General features: G+C 37.4%; 3 protein-coding genes across 12 annotated transcripts in view; 2 read left to right on the top strand and 1 right to left on the bottom strand.

The window, feature by feature from the left end:
- The window catches only part of LOC105215175 (protein phosphatase 1 regulatory subunit 16A), a 111,793-nt gene extending 107,622 nt beyond the window's left edge, over positions 1-4,171 (top strand). For 8 of the 9 annotated variants that reach the window (XM_054229670.1, XM_054229669.1, XM_011188968.3 and 5 more), the window contains one exon: positions 946-4,171. In XM_054229670.1, the coding sequence (XP_054085645.1) occupies positions 946-1,442 (497 nt within the window). In that variant the 3' untranslated portion in view covers positions 1,443-4,171. The remainder of the gene's footprint in view (positions 1-945) is intronic. The other variant, XM_011189001.3, reaches the window with a different exon arrangement.
- Positions 4,172-10,196: 6,025 nt separating this feature from the next.
- LOC105215167 (uncharacterized) lies at positions 10,197-13,242 on the top strand. Its single transcript, XM_011188955.3, has 4 exons — positions 10,197-10,602; positions 10,739-10,884; positions 10,950-11,111; positions 11,196-13,242. The coding sequence occupies exons 1-3, from the start codon at positions 10,449-10,451 to the stop codon at positions 11,091-11,093; spliced, it is 444 nt and encodes a 147-aa protein (XP_011187257.1). The 5' UTR covers positions 10,197-10,448; the 3' UTR covers positions 11,094-11,111; positions 11,196-13,242.
- On the bottom strand, positions 12,748-18,622 carry LOC105215153 (caprin homolog). 2 transcript variants are annotated; one of them, XM_011188943.3, is made up of 6 exons: positions 18,063-18,622; positions 16,439-16,621; positions 16,208-16,374; positions 15,215-16,136; positions 13,741-15,154; positions 12,748-13,685 (listed from the first exon to the last, which is right to left on the bottom strand). In XM_011188943.3, the coding sequence occupies exons 1-6, from the start codon at positions 18,387-18,389 to the stop codon at positions 13,285-13,287; spliced, it is 3,414 nt and encodes a 1,137-aa protein (XP_011187245.2). In that variant the 5' UTR covers positions 18,390-18,622; the 3' UTR covers positions 12,748-13,284. The 2 variants fall into 2 exon arrangements, with proteins under 2 accessions (XP_011187245.2, XP_011187237.2); XM_011188935.3 differs by having other exon boundaries at positions 13,741-16,136.
- Between the last annotated feature and the right edge of the window lie 486 nt (positions 18,623-19,108).

Below are 19,108 nucleotides of genomic sequence, written 5' to 3'. Positions count from 1 at the left end.
AGTTTGGTATTATTTGACACTTGACGTCTGTATCCCATACCTTTGTTACATTTTTTTATGCAATCCATAAGTGTAATATCATATTTTCTATTCACCTCCATACGATAATCAAATTTTAAATTTTGTATCATGCCCTGGTCGAAAAGTTAGATTTATAAAAGGAAATTGGTATGAAATTTGACTTCTATTGCCAATTCAAGAGTTGGAGTTATGGAGATCTTCGAGTTATAGAAGTTCAACTATACTTTATATATTTGTAAAATTGCTAAACATAGTTATTATAAAAAAACCCAAAGAATATTTTTTATCTTATTTTAAACATTTTTTCGGTGCATAAATTATCATAATTGTATTAAATTTCAGTATTTTTATATTACGCTGTTTTATTATTATAATTTATTCATTGCTCGCATTTATTTCATAAAAAATTCTCATAAATCCCATAATTTGCACCACTAATACTATAATACTCGTATTAATAAAAAAAATTACAATTAATTTAATAATTAAGCCATTAGATACTTTTAGTATTTATTTGTATATATTTATGTATTATAGCTTAATAATAATTACTGTAAATATTTCATTTCCCGATTTGCCTCATTTAACATATTTATGTTGCTTGCATTCATTAATGTATTTTTTTTTTCGATTTGTTTTTTCTCTTCATTTCCTCGATTTTTTGTGCCATACAATTGGTTATGTCTCGCATGTCGTTGTTGCTGTTGTACAAATGTTAAAAATCAACGCGTTATGATGGCTTTGATTACTCCGTATGTAAATTGAATATATCAATTATCAACTGGTCACGTCACGACAATCATCCATACAACATATGTAACTCGTATACGTTGTTGTTTTTGTTTTTACATCAAATAAAAATTTAATAAAAAATGCACCACATCACACACATGCATATGCACAAACGCACTCACGCACAAGCAGACACTACCAATACGCATCATCATCAACAACAGCAACAACAACAACAGCTCATCCAACCGCATACACTCTCCATGGAGAGTTTGAACTCTTCGGCCGCCACACTAGCCAATTTGAAGAAGCAACGTTCGCTTTCGCGTACAAATAACAGTATATTGATAAGTGAAAATGGTTCTGTTCTAGGAGCCGCCAACAACACCAGCAACACGATCAACAATCACCTGCACAGCGGCAGCGCCAATAATAATAATTCAATATTGGCGAATGACACCAGCAACACCGGTGCGGTGCATCAGCAACCACTAAGCGGTGGTCTACATCCCAGCCTCCTCGAGTTCAACAACGGTGCGGGTGGTGCCGGTGGTGGTAGTAGCATAACGAGTGGTGGCGAACAGTCGACGGGCTACTCGAACGCCTCGTCGATGAATAAGTTTAGCGGTATAACGGGTGATGTGGTTAGTGATAGCACGAGTTCCAAAAAATGCTGTACGTTGATGTGAACGCAAGTATGCAACAAGTGGGCGACGGCAACGATGGTGTTGGTGACGGTGGTGGTGAGATTGTAGCAGCGATACAGTATTCGTGAATGGCATTTTTCTAATTGATAAATGTTGCACCAGCGAATTGCCGGCGCGTATTTACATGTTATATGTGTATATACATATGTATGTTGCTGGCTGCGTTTGCAACATTTGTTGCTACAATTTAACAGGGTATTAAATATATGTACGTTTGTATGTAACGGGTATGCCAGTGTAGTTTTTAGGAAAGTTGTTGCACTATAAACCAACTCACAGACATACATACTTACATATGTACATCACGAAGTTTGCCGAAATTACACTTTTTTTCAATGTAAACTCAATTCACCAAATACACTTTTTATGAGTTTTTGTTTCAACACAAACTTTGGTGTACTAATACAAGGTTGGCTGCAGTCTGTGAAGGTTGTTGGTGGGTGGAAATTCACATTTCCTTAATGTGATTTTATTAAAGAAGTGTCTAAATATTATTTAAAATTTTTTTTTTGGGAATGGTGAGTTTGTAAATTAATTAAATTTATTCCAAAATTTCGAATTCGAATTTTATACTGGAGAATTTCGAGGGAAAATACTGAAAGTGAACACAAAGTTGTATTTTCTGGAGGTACATATTCTTTGCTTTTGAAATTCTTTCTTTTTGTAAATGTCCGTTACCAATTTGAACTTTATAAAAATTTTAAAAATTATTTTTTAATTATTTTTCAAGCATTTTCCTATTTCTACAAAAACAAAAATATAGAAAAAATTCTCTGTTACAACTAAAAAATTGGAAAATATGCTTTATCCAAAATAATTTCAAACTAATTTTACAAAATAAAATTATAAAAATTTATGAAAATAAATTCATATTTTTCTCTATTTTTCTAAAAATTTAGTATTTTTTAATCCTAAAAAAGCTATGTATTCACTTTTCCATCAACTAAAAATCAAAACAATTCGTTTCGAATAAATATTTTCGAAAATGTATCAACTCCAAGCTTACTACAAATTATTCTGAAATATTCAAACTATATATAGAATAATTAATCAACATTTTTCTATTTTTTCTAAAATTTTTGTTCTGGGACCTCCTAAAACACTATATAATATTTTTGATAACTAAATTCCAAACTAAATTCAAATTAACTTTAAAAACTTTTCTCTATAACTTTTGTTTTTGTTTTTTATAAAAATATAGCCGTCGATTTTTGTTTTAATAATAATCTTTGTAGTATTTTTTTTTCATTAAAAATAAAAAAAAAAATAATTTTCATATAAAATACAATAAAATGTAATCCGAGTTAAAGTAAAAATAAAAAATGTGGAAATTGAAAAGTAAAATAAAAATTCAGTACATCAAATATCGGTTTGAAAGTGAATTTGACTCGGAAATTTCACTCGGAAGTGAATTACACAACCTGCCTGATAAAATAGGTTCGAAAGAATAAGTTCAGAAATTCGATAAATAACTCAAAGATTAACTTGAAAATTTTTAATATTTAACTGTTGTTTCAAATAATTATGAGTACATGTCGATTGTTAAAAAAATTGTGACTTCCAATGTTTTAATCACAATATATGTATAATACTGAGAAAAGGAAATTAATGTTTGTCATAATTATAATAACCTTTTTTCTAATTTTTTCAAATATTTTTTTTTTTTACTTTACTAAATGTTGGATCAAAGTGTGGTCAGTATTACTTATAGTAAAATAATTTTCAAAAAATAAAAACTAAGTTAAACGTATCTGTTAGATTGTTAAACGATCTCTAAATGGCTGCTCAATTCCTATTAGTTGCTTCTTCAGGCAAAAAATATCGTTTTGTTACAAAAAAAAAATATTTCTTTAATTCATTTAATAATTAATTTTGATATAATTTTAATTAAATAATTGCATAAAATATTATTATTTTTTACACTAAAGTCAAAACAATTGTAAAAATTTAATCAATTTACACCAATTCCCAAAAACAACCAACAACAACCGGCAAACTGTCAAGCCACACCAATGTGTAGCGCACTTTTAGGCGCAACCCGATAACAAAAAAATTAAATGCCACTAAACTTAACAAAGCATCACAAAAACTAGTTAAAAATACACTAAAACAATAGACAAACAAATATTGTATAAAAATATAAAAATTATTATTTATTATAATAAAACTAATTATACATACAGAGAAGGGCATTTGAATCAAAACAAAAACACTCAAAAGCAAACATATAAACATAAATATGTAGTAAAATAGTTCAATGAAGACATCAAAAACGTTGTTAGCAAAAAAAGTTATAAACTTCAAATGTATTTATTAGTATTGTATACAAGAATTGCTGAGCTGTCTTTTATTATAAAACAAAGTGATAACAATTAAGCAAAAAAATAATTAAAAATTTAAAAATTAAATTAAAAGTAACAATTATACTTGCTAACTATAAGAAATGGAGCTATTAATGAAAGTGACTAGTTAATAAATATAAAAAAAAATTAAAAAAAAACACAACAGCGCATATTTAAAACATACATATAAGCAAGCAAAGCAAATGTAAAGCAAGTGTCTTTTAGTATGTTAGGCATTTATTGTTGTTTTTTGTTTTCTGTACTTTTATAATTTACACTTTTTTATTGTTAATGCATGTGAAACGAAAAATCTAAACTTTAAGAGTGAAACTGTGTGAACAAGTTGTTATTTTGCAAAAAAGAAAAATATTTATTGAGTAGTTTATGTGCTGGATTTTATTATTAAACCATTTTGGATTTAGTATGAAGTGTTAAGTAATGGACCATTACTGGTCGCTTGGATAAAATCAGTCTCCAACTGACACTTCAAGCGTATGCCGTCGATCCAGCACTTCGAAAGCCAGCAAATTTACTTTTTTTCTCATAAAATTTGACATTAACTAAAATGAAACGACTTAAAAGCAATACTTTGCAAAGTAGAATGCCAGGCATATAGAGTGAAGAACTCGGTTTTTAAGCTTTATGAGTATTACTTTTGTAAAATGCATAAAAATATTTATATATTATGTATGTATAGTTAATTTGTAGCTCTAAAATCGATTTAATAACTGTTCATAAAGCTAAGCGTGTGAGTAACTTTTGAGCTTTTGCAAAACTTTCAAAATATAACTGCAAATATAGGGAAATTCAAAACGCTTTCGTTTAAATTATTCACTACAACTCTTACTTATATAATAAAATATTATTTGTAGGTATGTATTTCTAAAAAATCACTCAAACGCTTAGCTTTATTTCAGTATATTAAAATAAAAATTATAAAAAATTAAGAAAGCAAATTAAATATAAAGTGAATTGAAAGTTATGGCCTTATTTGTTAACTATAAGAAAAGCTTAATTATGTATGTATGTACTACACTATGTTACAACTATATTTATTATAAATTGTATTATAATGTGTAATTTTAGTTATGCAAATTTAGAGCAATGATTGAAATAATATTATATTTAAAATTAAAAAAACAATTAAAACTGTATTAGAACTGTAGGCACGAAAAGTATGTATAACTATTTAAATAAATATATATAAATTATATATGTATAATTGAAAAGCTGAAAATATAAACATTAGTTAATTGAAAAAGAATAAATAAATAAATGTATATATAAATAATATTATATTGAAAATTATTGAATATTTTTAATTTGTGTATAATAAAACCAAAAAAAAAAATATTATTTTAAAATTATTTATTTTTTTTTAATCATTATTTTTTATAATAATATAATTTATAAAAAATTGATTTTTTAACAATACAATATTTTGGATTTCAGTCTAAAAATTGTTTGGAAATTTCCATGAATTTATTAATTATTACAATTATTACAGCAATAATCAGATCTATGTAACCGGAACGGAGCCGTATTCATATACAAGATACCGGATTGGTATATTAAATACCAGCGCTTCGACGAAATTAATTCCAGGCAAGATGCACCACTTCACTCATGAATATATATTTAAAAATATTGAAAATTTTTCAACAAATTTAGTATCATATATATATAAAAAATAAAATAGAATAATATTTATACAAAAAAGCAATTAAAATAAAATTAGAACATTAATAAAAAATAAATTGATTTAATAATGCAAATAAATATTTTATCTTAAGAGGGGTAATCTCATATGATGAACTAAAAAAAAAAAATAAATAAATTGTTTTCTTTACATATCTAGAATACGGTTGAAACTTGATTTTTAAAAATTCGCAGTCATTTTAAAGATACAGCAGTTAGAAGAAGGATATGTTGTTGTTGTTGTAACGGTTACCCAAACCTGCCTGAACCTATAAGCCTAGGCTAATTGTCATCGAGGTCTTCTATCGGGAGGCCCAGGAAACGAGCTGTTTCGACAGGGTCGAACCAAAGGGAAAGGGGCGTTATTTGAGTAGGGTTAAGGGGCATGCCAACAGGTGGTTAGTGGAGTATATCAAGGTTAAGTCTGAATAAGTAGGAGTTTAACCTGTTACAGTATCCAAAACGAAGTTTCGCGCGAGTCACTCAAGTTTCGCGAGGTAACTCGAGCTTTGGGTCTGCCATTGTGTCTCAAGGTAATAGCTCCTCTGTGAATGGCGTACAGTGTTTGTCGAAAGTTTGTCGCATCCGAAGTCCTGTCGGTATAGTCCTGTAAGTCGTCGACGTATTTCAGGTAGGTTGTTGTTATTGTTGTAGCGGTTATCTATCCCTGCCTGAAAAGAAGATCATAAATCTAGTTGTCGTCGAAATCATCTAACGGGAGGCCCAGGAAACGTGCTGGTAGGTACTTCTTGATGGCTTTGGGAGGCGGCTTGGCTTCCAATAGGTGATTTCGGCGCAAGAAACTGTTTGGAGATCAATTCGTTATGCTCCGTCACAGGTAATGTACGGGCCTCATTGTGTAAGTGCTCGACGACCGGAGACATCAAGAGGCAACTTGTGGCTGTCCGGAGAGCGGTGTTTTGACAAGTCTGAAGCTTCCCCATCTGCATTCTACTGCATCCAGGCGAACATATTGCGGCTGCGTAGTTTAAGACCGGAGCTGTTCGAAGCGCTCAGTTGGTAGTTGGAATCTTTGAACACGTTTTTCTCAAAACTGTGCTTTTCAAACTTTCCTCCATCGTACCTCAAAACCTACTATATCTATTTACGGGGGATGGGGTCATATGTAGAAGTTCACGCAAGTGAGGAAAGTTTCTGATTGCCATTCACTTGGGAGTGGCCAGGAACGATTCTTTTGCATATGACTCAAGCAGCTCACGACTTCCGGTTTTAGACCAAGTATCCCCTGGGTAGCTAACAGACATCCGTTTGGAGGCGAGCTAAAGTGAGAAGGCGAAGCCCGCTTGTGCGGTTGTGCGTAGGGCTTGGGACCCACCACATAAAAAAATCTCCCCAATGAAAACAAACACCGAGCCTCGGATGAGAAACCCCCCTTTTGATGACGACCCCTGCAAACGTACTAAGGATCATGATTTGAGGGCATGCACCTGGAATGTCCGGACTCTTAATTGGGAAGGTGCCTCTGCCCAGCTGGTTGATGTCCTCATACAACTAAAGGCTGACATCACCGCCGTCCAAGAAGTGCGATGGACGGGACAAGGACGGAAGAAGGTGGGTCCTTGTGACATCTACTACAGCGGCCATATAAAGGAGCGCAAATTTGGTGTTGGATTTGTGGTGGGAGAGAGACTCCGTCGCCGAGTCCTGGCATTCACCCCGGTGGATGAACGTCTAGCCACAATCCGCATAAAAGCGAGGTTCTTCAACATATCGCTGATTTGCGCCCACGCCCCAACGGAAGAGAAGGACGATGTGACCAAAGACGCTTTCTATGAGCGCCTAGAACGCACCTATGAGCGCTGCCCCCGCCACGATGTCAAAATCGTGCTTGGCGATTTTAACGCCAGGGTGGGTAAAGAAGGTGTCTTTGGCACAACAGTCGGAAAATTCAGCCTCCATGACGAAACATCGCCAAACGGCCTGAGGCTGATCGACTTCGCTGGGGCCCGAAATATGGTTGTCTGTAGTACCAGATTCCAGCATAAAAAAATTCATCAAGCAACGTGGCTGTCCCCTGATCGAAACACGCGCAACCAAATCGATCACGTTGTGATAGACGGAAGACATGTCTCCAGTGTTTTAGACGTGCGTACGCTCCGAGGACCAAACATTGACTCGGACCATTATCTAGTAGCAGCAAAGATACGCACTCGCCTCTGTGCAGCAAAGAACGCCCGTCAACAAACACAAGGAAGGTTCGCCGTCGAAAAGCTGCAATCACAACCGACAGCCGAACGATTTTCTACTCGACTTGCACTCCTGCTCTCTGAGAGCACTCATCAGCATCTCGATATAAGGGAGCTGTGGAACGGCATCTCAAACTCATTGCATACCGCTGCAGCCGAAACAATTGGTCTACGGCAACGCCAAAAAACCAGTTGGTACGATGAGAATTGTCGTTCCGCAGTGGAGAGAAAACAGACTGCCTACCTCGCAACGTTGCGAGCGACCACAACACGTTCGGGGTGGGATAGATATCGAGAACTGAAGAGGGAAGCGAGACGCATTTGCAGACGTAAAAAGAAAGAGGCCGAAATGCGTGAGTATGAAAAGCTTGAAAAGCTGGCCGACATGGGTAATGCTCGAAAATTTTATGAAAAGATGAGGCGATTAACAGAAGGTTTCAAGACCGGAGCATTATCATGTAGGGACCGAGAAGGTAATCTGGTAGCGGATGTCCAGAGCACACTGGGATTATGGAGGGAACACTTCTCCGACCTGCTCAATGGCAGTGAAAGTACAACACCAGGAGATGGCGAACCCGATTCCCCAATCGATGACGATGGAATAGATGTTCCATTACCCGACCATGAAGAAATTCGAATAGCAATTACCCGCTTGAAGAACAACAAAGCGGCGGGGGCCGATGGATTACCGGCCGAGCTATTCAAATACGGCGGCGAAGAACTGATAAGGTGCATGCATCAGCTTCTTTGTAGAATATGGTCGGAAGAAAGCATGCCTGACGATTGGAATCTTAGTGTGCTCTGCCCAATCCATAAGAAGGGAGACCCCACAATCTGCGCCAACTACCGTGGTATAAGTCTCCTCAATATCGCATATAAGGTTTTGTCGAGCGTATTGTGTGAAAGACTAAAGCCCACCGTCAACGAACTGATTGGACCTTATCAGTGTGGCTTTAGACCTGGAAAATCCACAATGGACCAGATATTCACCATGCGCCAAATCTTGGAAAAGACCCGAGAGAGAAGAATCGATACTCACCATCTTTTTATCGATTTTAAAGCTGCCTTCGATAGCACGAAAAGGAGCTGCCTTTATGCCGCGATGTCTGAATTTGGTATCCCTGCAAAACTAATACGGCTATGTAAGCTGACGTTGAGCAACACCAAAAGCTCCGTCAGGATCGGGAAGGACCTCTCCGAGCCGTTCGATACCAAACGAGGCTTCAGACAGGGTGACTCACTATCGTGCGACTTCTTCAATCTATTGCTGGGAAAAAATAATACGAGCTGCAGAACTAAATAGAGAGGGTACAATCTTCTACAAGAGTGTACAGCTCCTGGCGTATGCCGATGATATTGATATCATCGGAAGCAACAACCGCGCCGTTTGTTCTGCGTTTTCCAGACTAGATAAAGAAGCGAAGCGTATGGGTCTGGTGGTGAATGAGGACAAGACGAAATATCTCCTGTCATCAAACAAACAGTCGGCGCACTCGCGTCTTGGCTCCCACGTCACTGTTGACAGTCATAACTTTGAAGTTGTAGATAATTTCGTTTATCTGGGAACCAGCATTAACAACACCAACAATGTCAGCCTTGAAATCCAACGCAGAATCACTCTTGCCAACAGGTGCTACTTTGGACTGAGTAGGCAATTGAAAAGTAAAGTCCTCTCTCGACGAACCAAAATCAAACTCTATAAGTCGCTCATTATTCCCGTCCTGATGTATGGCGCTGAAGCGTGGACGATGACAACATCCGATGAGACGACTCTTGGGGTTTTCGAGAGAAAGGTTTTGCGCAAGATTTTTGGTCCTCTAAACATTGGCAACGGCGAATACCGCAGGCGATGGAACGATGAGCTGTACGATTTATACGACGACATTGACATAGTTCAGCGAATAAAAAGACAGCGGCTACGCTGGCTAGGTCATGTTGTACGGATGGAAGAAAACACTCCAGCTCTGAAAGTATTCGATGCAGTACCCGCTGGAGGAAGCCGCGGAAGAGGACGACCTCCACTCCGGTGGAAAGACCAAGTGCAAAGTGACCTGGCTTCACTTGGTGTTTCCAATTGGCGCCAAAAAGCAAAAAGGAGGAATGAGTGGCGCGCTCTGGTGGATTCGGCTATAATCGCTTAAAGCGGTTCCTACGCCAAATATATATATATATATATCTATTTACTGGCCGAATAAAAAAATTCAAAAAAATCACTAAAAAAAACAAGCCGTCATATGGCATGATCCATGTTAATATTATTTCTGTTTCATCATATAAATAATTATTAGTTTCCAAATACTGCATTATTTATTTTAAATTCATCTATCAATATTGAACACCTAAAACACATTATGTAAACTTAATACTTTATGCTCTACAAACTGCTTACAAAGTAACTAGTTACGTTTTAAATTAATTAGTATATTCCTAATGCAACACTGTGTAGTATAATTGCAAAATGTAAACAACGAACAGCTGTGTTAAAGGAATAAACAATTTTGCAATAAATTGCAATTAATAAATTACAAATCAATTAATTTAATAAACTTTGAAATAATTAATAAACTTTTAATTGTGAAAAGAGTAAATTAAGTTTATTAAACTACAACATATTAAATATTCCGTAAAACGTGTAGCAAAGCAACTTAATAGATGTAGCTACACAAGCTGTAGAAAATAAAAACAATTTCAGAGCAATATTAACTTACATATATTATATTTGTATTATATTTATTGAAACAATGACAACATCGCTGCAACTATATCGCTATAGCTTTACAGCCGGCGCCTTTGCTGCTGGCGGTAGCTTCTTTGGACGTGCGCCAAGCCAGTTGTCAGAGCTGCCGGCATTGGCAAGTGTGCTTGCACCAACAGCCGCAGCAACATATTATTTAGGTGGGTAATGTCTACAATATAAATGCCGCAAAATGTGGTCACTTATATGGGGAAGGCACTTATCCGGGAATTACTGTATTAGAATATAAATTAATTAGTTTCATTTCATTAATTAGTCTAATTTTTATTTAATTAGAATTGCTTTTTCTACGCGCACTACCCATTATCTTGATGGTGATTTGTAATGTGCTAAATTGGCGTTATTATCTCAAGGCTTTGCAGTGTGCCGAGCAAACATTGACCGCAACAGTGCTCACGGCTGCCACTAATTACATGTTATCGGTAAGAATTGCGTTAATTAGCTATGTTTATTAATTTATTATAATAATTTAATATTATTTTACTAGTTTGTACTAGGAGCACTCATTTATCGAGAAGAGATTACGCTGTTGTCAACAGCCGGTGCCACATTTATTATCGGTGGTCTTTGGTTTCTATGTAAAGCGCAGGAGGAACAAAAAATAAGTGATAAACTGAAAAAAATAGAGTGAAAACTGTAAAAAAAATGTGTAAGAAAGTGGCATAAAAACGTAATATTGTGATAACAGAGCAACTATTAAATAATAAATATATATTTCCAAAAAAATGTATAGGTGGTTAGAGTCATACGGGAACTCTTTGCATGCAGGACATATGTTGACTATATCAGGAACTAGTCTGGACAAGTTGGAGTTTAATCTGCTACAGTATACAGAACGAAGTTGCGCGAAGCAGCTCAAGCTTTGTGTCTGCGATGGGGGGTGTTGTATCTCCAAGTACGCCATTCACGAGGAGGGAGTCGATGAATGTGTTATTGTAAATGGCGTTCAGTGCTTGTCGAAAGTTTGTCGCATCCGAAGTCCTGCATAGTTTAAGACCACGACAGTTGGTTATACTAATTCGAACGGACCCAGTCAATGAGAATGTTTTATATCGGCACAACAACAACAAGATGATATTTGACATTTCTTATTAAACATTCCCCTTCCTCTAGTAACCTTTATGAATTTACTAACGGAATAACAGTCGCTTACCACAGATGAGACCAAATATAAAAGCCAAGCTTATTTTCCATACAAGTGAAATAGTCAGAAAAATGCTGCTAAATCAATTCTTGTTGTTGTAGCGGTAATAAGCGTATCCCAAATATTTTTGCAGAATGCTGATATCACACTAAATGCTTTTGAGTTGTAATGTTATATTTAGGAACCCCTTATTTTTCCAAGAAACCAGCGCCCTGTTGGACATTCCCCCCTTGTACTCTCTTACCCCACCCACAAATGAGAAACATGAACTTGTTTTTGTTGTAATTTTTCTGTTTGGTTGTTTCTTTCTCTTTTTTTAATATAAGTAATATTTTTGTATGATTTATTTGTTGTTGTTTTTATCAATTAAATTTAATAATAATAATAATAGTAATAATAATTATTATAATAGGTAGGCGTATAATTACTTTCTGTTTTGCTCTTCATCTCAAGTTTCGTCTCCTTGAAATACTAAACAAATTACATGCAATCAGTCAAAAAATACAACAACAACAAATGACACAAATGTTTACAAGTTTCTGTTTTTGTTTGTTACTGCTGATACTCCTCCACTATTTAGCACGCTTATAGCTGCTTTTAATTTGAACTGATTCCCTTCTACTTATCATTTTTTTAACATAACTAGTTGTTGTTTTGCAGTCGACATTTTTCTAGCACAACTAAGCACTTAAAATATTAATTCTTCTTTGTTTTTGTTTTCGTTTTTTTTTACAAATTATCATTCCTGTAACTTTTGCATTTGCGTAGCTTGCTTTGCACAGCAGCAACTGCCAACTGCGTTGCTCAGCTAGACTGCATTGCTGCTGTTGGCATTTTTATTGTTGTTTCCAACTGCATAGTTGTTGTGTTCATTTTTTGTTGTTGTGCGTCGTGCAATATTTGAGTTTATAATTCGGTTAGTTGTGTCATTTGTTTTTTGTTTTTGTTTTATTGTTTTAACTGATTCCATACGTTTAAAGTTGCTGCTTCTTCATACTTTCTCGTTTTCTGGCTTACATGATGAAAGAGCAATTACATACATTTATAATATTTATTTATTAGAAAAAAATGAACATAAATAAGTATTTCTGTAATTGAAATTAGCATAAGTTTTCTTTGCGTTTTCTTTAAATATATAATATTCTTTTTTCTTTTTCTCGTTTTCTGTACTTCTCCGTGTTTTTTTGTTTTGTTTTTGCTTTCACTTGTTACTCCCATTTTTTTGTGTTTTTTCTCTTTTCTTTTTGCTTTGCTTGCTGTGTAGTTGTTGTTTTGTTTACGAAATTAAATTGTTTAACACGCGCGCATTTTTGTTTTTACGTTCAATTGTTGCAGTTTCGGTTGCTTTGTTGTTGGGCCACGTTGTTGCCACTATGAACTGCAGCTTTGCAGTGACTTTCGTCACACTACTAATTAAAGGTTAAATATATTTTTTGTTGTTTTTTTTGTTTTTGTTTCAGTGTATATATGTAAATGTATGTGTATATGTATGTTCGTGTGTTTATGAATTTCTTTTTTTTTGTTTTTAGTTTTTTTGTTTTTGTTTCCCTCATATATATGTATTTATTTACGATTCTTAAGTGGTTCTCATCATACTTCTGCCTTCTGCTTCAATGCTGCTTCGTTTCGTTTTCATCACACACACACACACTTCACTACTTTCTTGGCATCTTCAACTTCAATTCTTATTATCCAAACCCATTGGTATGCGCTGCGACGAGCGATTCATATATGAGTTGGACGTTGGATTGGACTGACCGCCACTACTATTGCGCCCGCCACCAAGCGTACGTGATGGTGGTGCATTGCCACGTCCGTTACCGGCACCGCCACCACCACCACCGCCATTACCGCCGCCACTGCGCGGACCACGATAGTTGCCCGAATCATAACGCGAACCGGAATCCTTGTTTGAGTACACATTACCGCCACCGTTCTGATAGTACGAGCCACTCGACGAGTTTTCATTGTTGCGGAAGTAGATGCCACTACCGCCACGCCCACTGCCGTTCTGTTGCGAGTTGCCGTAACTACCGCGACCGCGACGTCTTTGGAACTGTCGTCCGTTGTTGTAGTGACCTGCATAATTTAAGTGTTTAATAATATTTTTTTAAATGATAAATATTTTACATACCACCATCCTGTTGTTGATTGGAGTTCCAATGGTTGGATTCATGTGCGCTACCCGATGACTGATTGCCATCGCCATAGCCACCACTACCGCCACCGACGTTAGCGCCATTGCCGCCACCACTACCTGCACCACCGCCGCTACTGTTGCTGGACGTCCATTCGATTTTGCGTACAATGGCCGGCGTGTTGTCGCTGTTGCCACTCGGTGTCGATGGGTTGGACAGCGCATTCATTTCGGCGCTCCATTTAGTGGGCGGTTCCAAAACGTTGCCGGCACCAGCAGCGCTGCTGTTACTGATCACACCACTGGTTGACTTCAACGCATTGGCAAGCGCTACTGTGGCTGTGGCATTGGTGACGGCACTGTTGTTGATGTTGGCAGCTACACGCACATTGGCTTTTGACATGGCATCCCATTCGTTGGCTATCACCGACTCGCTGGCATTGAACTTGTTATGTGCGCCGATGTCATCATTCACTTTCAGCTCCTCCGCAGCTGCGGCTGCTGCAGCGGCGGCCGCGGCAGCTGCATTCGCTTTGGCCACCACGGCTAATTGTTGTTGCATTTGTTGCTCGTAAGCTAGGCCGACAACGCCATTATCGAAGCCCAAATAACCGGCGGCGGTTACATCCGAAACGCGTACATCCCCAGGTTGCATACCCAATGTAGCTTGTGGCTGTTGCGGCTGCTGTTGTACTTGCGGTTGTTGCAATTGTTGTTGTGCATTTTGTTGCGCCAGACGTGCTTGCGGTGCAGCCATACGTGCCATTATCATAATGGGTTGTTGTTGCTGCTGTTGTTGTTCGTTGAGCAGCAATTGTTGCTTGTGGGCTGCGACCGCATCTGCGGCTTGCATGCCGGGACCACCGACTGGCGAGAACAATTGTGGGTGCTTTTGCTGCTGCTGTTGTTGTTGTTGTGCGAACATGGGGCTCGGGTTGTTGCTCGCAAGTGTTGGTGTGTTGCTGTTGTTGCCGCTACTTGGTGCTGTAACACTGGCGGTCGCTTGCATTGGTGGGAATGATTGATTGGTAAATGTTTGCGTTGGAATTGTTTGTTGTGGTTGCGATTGTTGAGCCTGCTGTTGTTGTTGTTGTTGCTGCTGTAAGATTTGCTGTTGTTGCTGCAAATGGAGTTGCTGTTGGCTTTTGTGCAACTCGGCTGCTTGCAAGTCACCACCATGAACTAATATATTTTGTTGTTGGAGTTGTTGTTGTTGCGCTTGCGTGAGATTATCCTGTGCAATGGGCTGCTGCTGCTGCTGTGTTTGTTGTGGAACCTGTTGCTGTTGTTGCTGCTGCTCGAACACAACACTGCCAATGGGTGCTTGGCCTCCAAGTTCGGGTGAGTCCAGTTCGCTCTCTTGCAAAAAGTAAAAGCTGCCGTTACCTATTATCTCCGCTACCGGACGCATCTGTTGTTGTATAAATTGTTGTCGATTATGTGGGAACAAACCCTGTTCTACAGCACGTACCGTTGTGGGAGTAAAATGTCCTGGGGGTGGTTGTGCTGCGCCATGTATGGGTATAGCACCTTGGGGCAGCTGTGCAGCGCCTGCCGGTGTAGCTGGAGTAGTCATCAATTGGCGCTGTTGTTGTGGTGGCGCCTGTGCAATTGGTACCATTTGTGGTGGCACCTGTGGCACACCAATAATACTGCCTGCTGGCACCGCCTGCACATGTCGTGGTGCTCCTTGCATTTGCTGTGCTGCAAACATGGCTACATGTACCGGTGCGGCGCCGGCACCTTGTAGTGGTGCTGGAAAATTGGGTACACCTCCAGCAACAGCATTACCTGGTTGAATGACCACTGCGCTCAGCTGTTGTTGTTGTTGAGTTTGTGGTGGCTGAACACCGGCCTGAGCTTGCTGTTGTTGTACATCAAGTTGCTCCTTAGCTGTTTGCTGTGACACCAATTGCTGCGGTATGGGTTGTTGTTGTTGTTGTTGCTGCTGCTGCTGCTGTGGTAAGTCGTTAGCATGAACAGCGTTTGCTGCTGGCAAACCGGTATCCTCAGCTAAACCAGCATTACCATTCTGTTCATCCAATCCTTCTTCTGCTTCACCAGCTGATATATTTAATTTCTCCATACCTTCCTCTAAATATACCTCCTCTGCATTAGCCACATCTTCGCCGTCGGCAGCATTGCTGAATTCTTCCTCCTCTTCTTTGACCTCAACCTCTGTGTCTGGTGCGGCCATATAGATTTTATCAAGATAACCAGATTCTTGAATTTTTTTGAAGATTAAACGTGTCTGATCGTATGTAACGTTTTCCGCATAGACCTTAGGGCGTCCGTCAATGGTCATTGAATAGAGTTCGGCCGCTTTTTGGGCGGCAGTCAAGAACGGTACATCTTCTGCGGATTCGGGACGGTTCGTACGTACATCGCAGCGACTAAAATGACAATATAACACATTTATATAGAAAATTTGTTTTTTTTTTATATCTTAAAGCCTTCTACTAACAATTTATCCAAAACATTGACGTCGGCAGTTTCCAATTTCAAAGCGCCATTCGCTCCATTTACAAAATCGGCACGAATGGTCTCGTCTTCAAAGCAATTGATAATATTTTGAATGACTAAAGCTTCACGAATTTTGGCAGTCTCAGCTAGAGCACGTGTAATAAGATCCTGCAAATATGCAAAAATGCATTTAACATATTTAAATATGAATAAATATTTGTGTAATAAATACCTTTCGTGCTTGTTTTCTTTGCTCCTTCTCAGCTTCTTTCACAAATTGCCACATTTGCTTGGAGAAATCGCGTGCGAATTCTAGCATAGCAATGACAGCGTCATACTTTGCTACGGCAGCCTTCTGGTCGGAGCTCAACTCCTTTCCAGAAGCTTGAATGGTGCGATATGATTCCAATTTAGTCTGTTGAGAAAGTATTAGATTAGTATTAAATATAAGCTAAATTAGAAGTTATTAGCAAAAAAACAAACAAATAAATGACTTGAGTAAACCGCAGCGTTAAACGTATAAATAAGGGAATGAGTAAGTCTGCATGTAAACACATTTTTCAAATACTTTAAAAACCAACAAACTTATAGTATATGCCTGATAATAATTTTATTAATATCATTACGTTGAAATCGTACGAAATTGTTTACTCATCTTGTAGCCAGAAACATTTCGCACTACAACTAAAGATATCGCCCACTCAAGTTTGTTTATCGCTTATCAGCGATTAAACATTTTGTTGCGAATTTGCAATAGAAAGTAATAAACAAAATGGAAATAGTATACATAAAAAGCAAATAAACTTTAATTTTATGCGAATATGGTTAATCACCGAAGGCAAACATTTTGCTTCTTATTACGAATACGATGCGATGCAGGAATGCTGCAAAGTATAGTGGTCGCAACAAAAACAAAATAATTGCAACAAACTACAGAGTGAAAGAGAGCGAAAATAAAACGGGGCAAGTTGTAGGAGAAATGCAAAACAGTAAAAAAATATAAGAAAGACCATGAACAACGCAAAATAGTAACAAGAGCGAAGCGAAAACGCAGGTAGGTATAAAATCAAACATCGAAAATCGAACAGAAGCACATGGAGTTCCCGTATTGTGTTCTAGTGCTGCCATATTAGAAAAGCCGCTCAACAAAATCGCCTTCAACAATTGACATAGGTCAATGAAACCCGCAAATAACGCATATAAACGGCGTTGAGTTTCTCATATTAAAGTATACTACACAAATCTCGTCTTAGTCAGCGCACAATTTTTGTTATAGCACTTCTTCATGCAGTCATTCAATAACACAAAAGCAACACCATTTTCATGTTCTTTGTGTTACACACACACACACTTTTCGCTCCCCCGCACAGATGGCAACCGTAAATACAAAGCGGTGTTGTAAATTGTTGCTGCTACCACTCTGCTTTTGCTATAATCGCCGTAACAAAGATGGCGTCGCGCGAAAAATTCTGCGAAATACACCGAACAAAACCGAAATAGCACGAATGCTAAATTTTTCTTGAAATGAAAGAAAATGGAGTTAATGCAAAATGCTTTTGCACCAAAGAAAAAAATTACAAGTTCTAATTTATAACAAGCTAAAATTACAGCAAATAACTATAAGTTCGAACACAATATAATGCCGAATACACAACTTTTGCATACATTAAATTCGCACAAATTTTCAAACCGACGCACTTTAGCGGCCGGTTTTGTCAAAAGTCTGCAGCGTTGGCCCAGCCTGTCTTACACACGCTTTGTCTTTACTGCCATTACATACAAGCACTTCTTTGTGAATCCTTTGGACTGCTGCCATAGAAATCACTAGAAAAACTTCAAATTTACACTACACTCACCTTGCGTTTCTCCAAATTGCGTATTTTATGGTCAATTGTGGTGATCGTTTGTTTCATTGGATTGTTAGCTTCCAACACAGGATTCGTAGTCGCTCCCTTTGGATTGGTGCTCGTAGAGGTAACAGATCCCTCATTAGTAGTACTGTTGGCAATATTATTATTCAAGGCTGTGCTGTTGGTATTATTCTCGGTAACAACTGCATTGGAGTTGCTATTGATCACATCTTGAGACTTCTTTGTGGCACCGCCAACATTATTACCACCACCACTACCATGTACAGAGCCTATGGAGGCTTGTTTCTCCAGTTTGTTTGAAGCAGAAGGCATACTTCACTGATAAAAACCGAATCAAGAATGAAGCGCAGCGCGTTTTTAGCGTGTCTATGAGAACGTGAATTATATGATCCGTGTGTGTCAAAATAATCGCACCGAAGACAAAAAAGGGATAGAGCCACAACCAGCAAAAACTAAACCACACAACGACGAAAACGATGACCGCGGCGAGGAAAAATCACGAAATTCGCTCAAGCGCCGTCTTTAGGCGATTTACATGTACTTTCCGAAAATAAAAGACAAAGCGTATGTGTTAAATGAAGGCAAACAAGCTTTAAAGTGCCTCTGTCAGAGTGAGATAGCCATAGTACGCGTAATATATAGCTTGTTGCTTTGCGCGCAAGCGGGTTGAATTCGCCGTGCTTGTTCGAATTGTGAGTTAGCATTGCCAGAAAAAAAAATTAAAAAATATTTTAAAACTATATAATTTTTAAGTTTACAGTTATTTAATGCATGTGTTGCAAAAACAAAAAACCGAAATAACGAAAAAAAATTTTCAGTATGCGGTAGTTTTTTTTAAGTGAAAACACGCGTTTCACACTCTGTAGACCAAATTTTTTAATTTTTCGTTTAAAATAAAGTGTTTTTTTTTAATAATTTGCTGAATTGAGTGCTTATAAGCTGCTGAATACCGTATATGTGATCATTTTTGTTGTTTTTACAGCAGTTTTCTTATCACTAAAAATACGCGTTTTACAATCGGTAGTTAAAAA

The sequence above is a fragment of the Zeugodacus cucurbitae genome, chromosome 4, assembly GCF_028554725.1.
Source record: "Zeugodacus cucurbitae isolate PBARC_wt_2022May chromosome 4, idZeuCucr1.2, whole genome shotgun sequence".
NCBI classification, from domain to species: Eukaryota; Metazoa; Arthropoda; class Insecta; order Diptera; family Tephritidae; genus Zeugodacus; species Zeugodacus cucurbitae.
The sequence above is the reverse complement of the archived record's forward strand: the minus strand, read 5'-3'. Positions and strand labels throughout refer to the sequence as shown.

Bases quoted from the DNA above. Each gene is read 5' to 3' on its own strand.
- LOC105215167 (XM_011188955.3), top strand. From the start codon at position 10,449: ATGACAACATCGCTGCAACTATATCGCTATAGCTTTACAGCCGGCGCC. The intron at 10,603-10,738 runs GTGGGTAATGTC...TTATTTAATTAG, and splicing joins CGCAGCAACATATTATTTAG to AATTGCTTTTTCTACGCGCA. The intron at 10,885-10,949 runs GTAAGAATTGCG...TTATTTTACTAG, and splicing joins CCACTAATTACATGTTATCG to TTTGTACTAGGAGCACTCAT.
- LOC105215153 (XM_011188935.3), bottom strand. From the start codon at position 18,389: ATGCCTTCTGCTTCAAACAAACTGGAGAAACAAGCCTCCATAGGCTCT. The intron at 16,137-16,207 runs GTTAGTAGAAGG...TTGTCATTTTAG, and splicing joins GTCAATGTTTTGGATAAATT to TCGCTGCGATGTACGTACGA. The intron at 13,686-13,740 runs GTATGTAAAATA...TAAATTATGCAG, and splicing joins CAATCAACAACAGGATGGTG to GTCACTACAACAACGGACGA.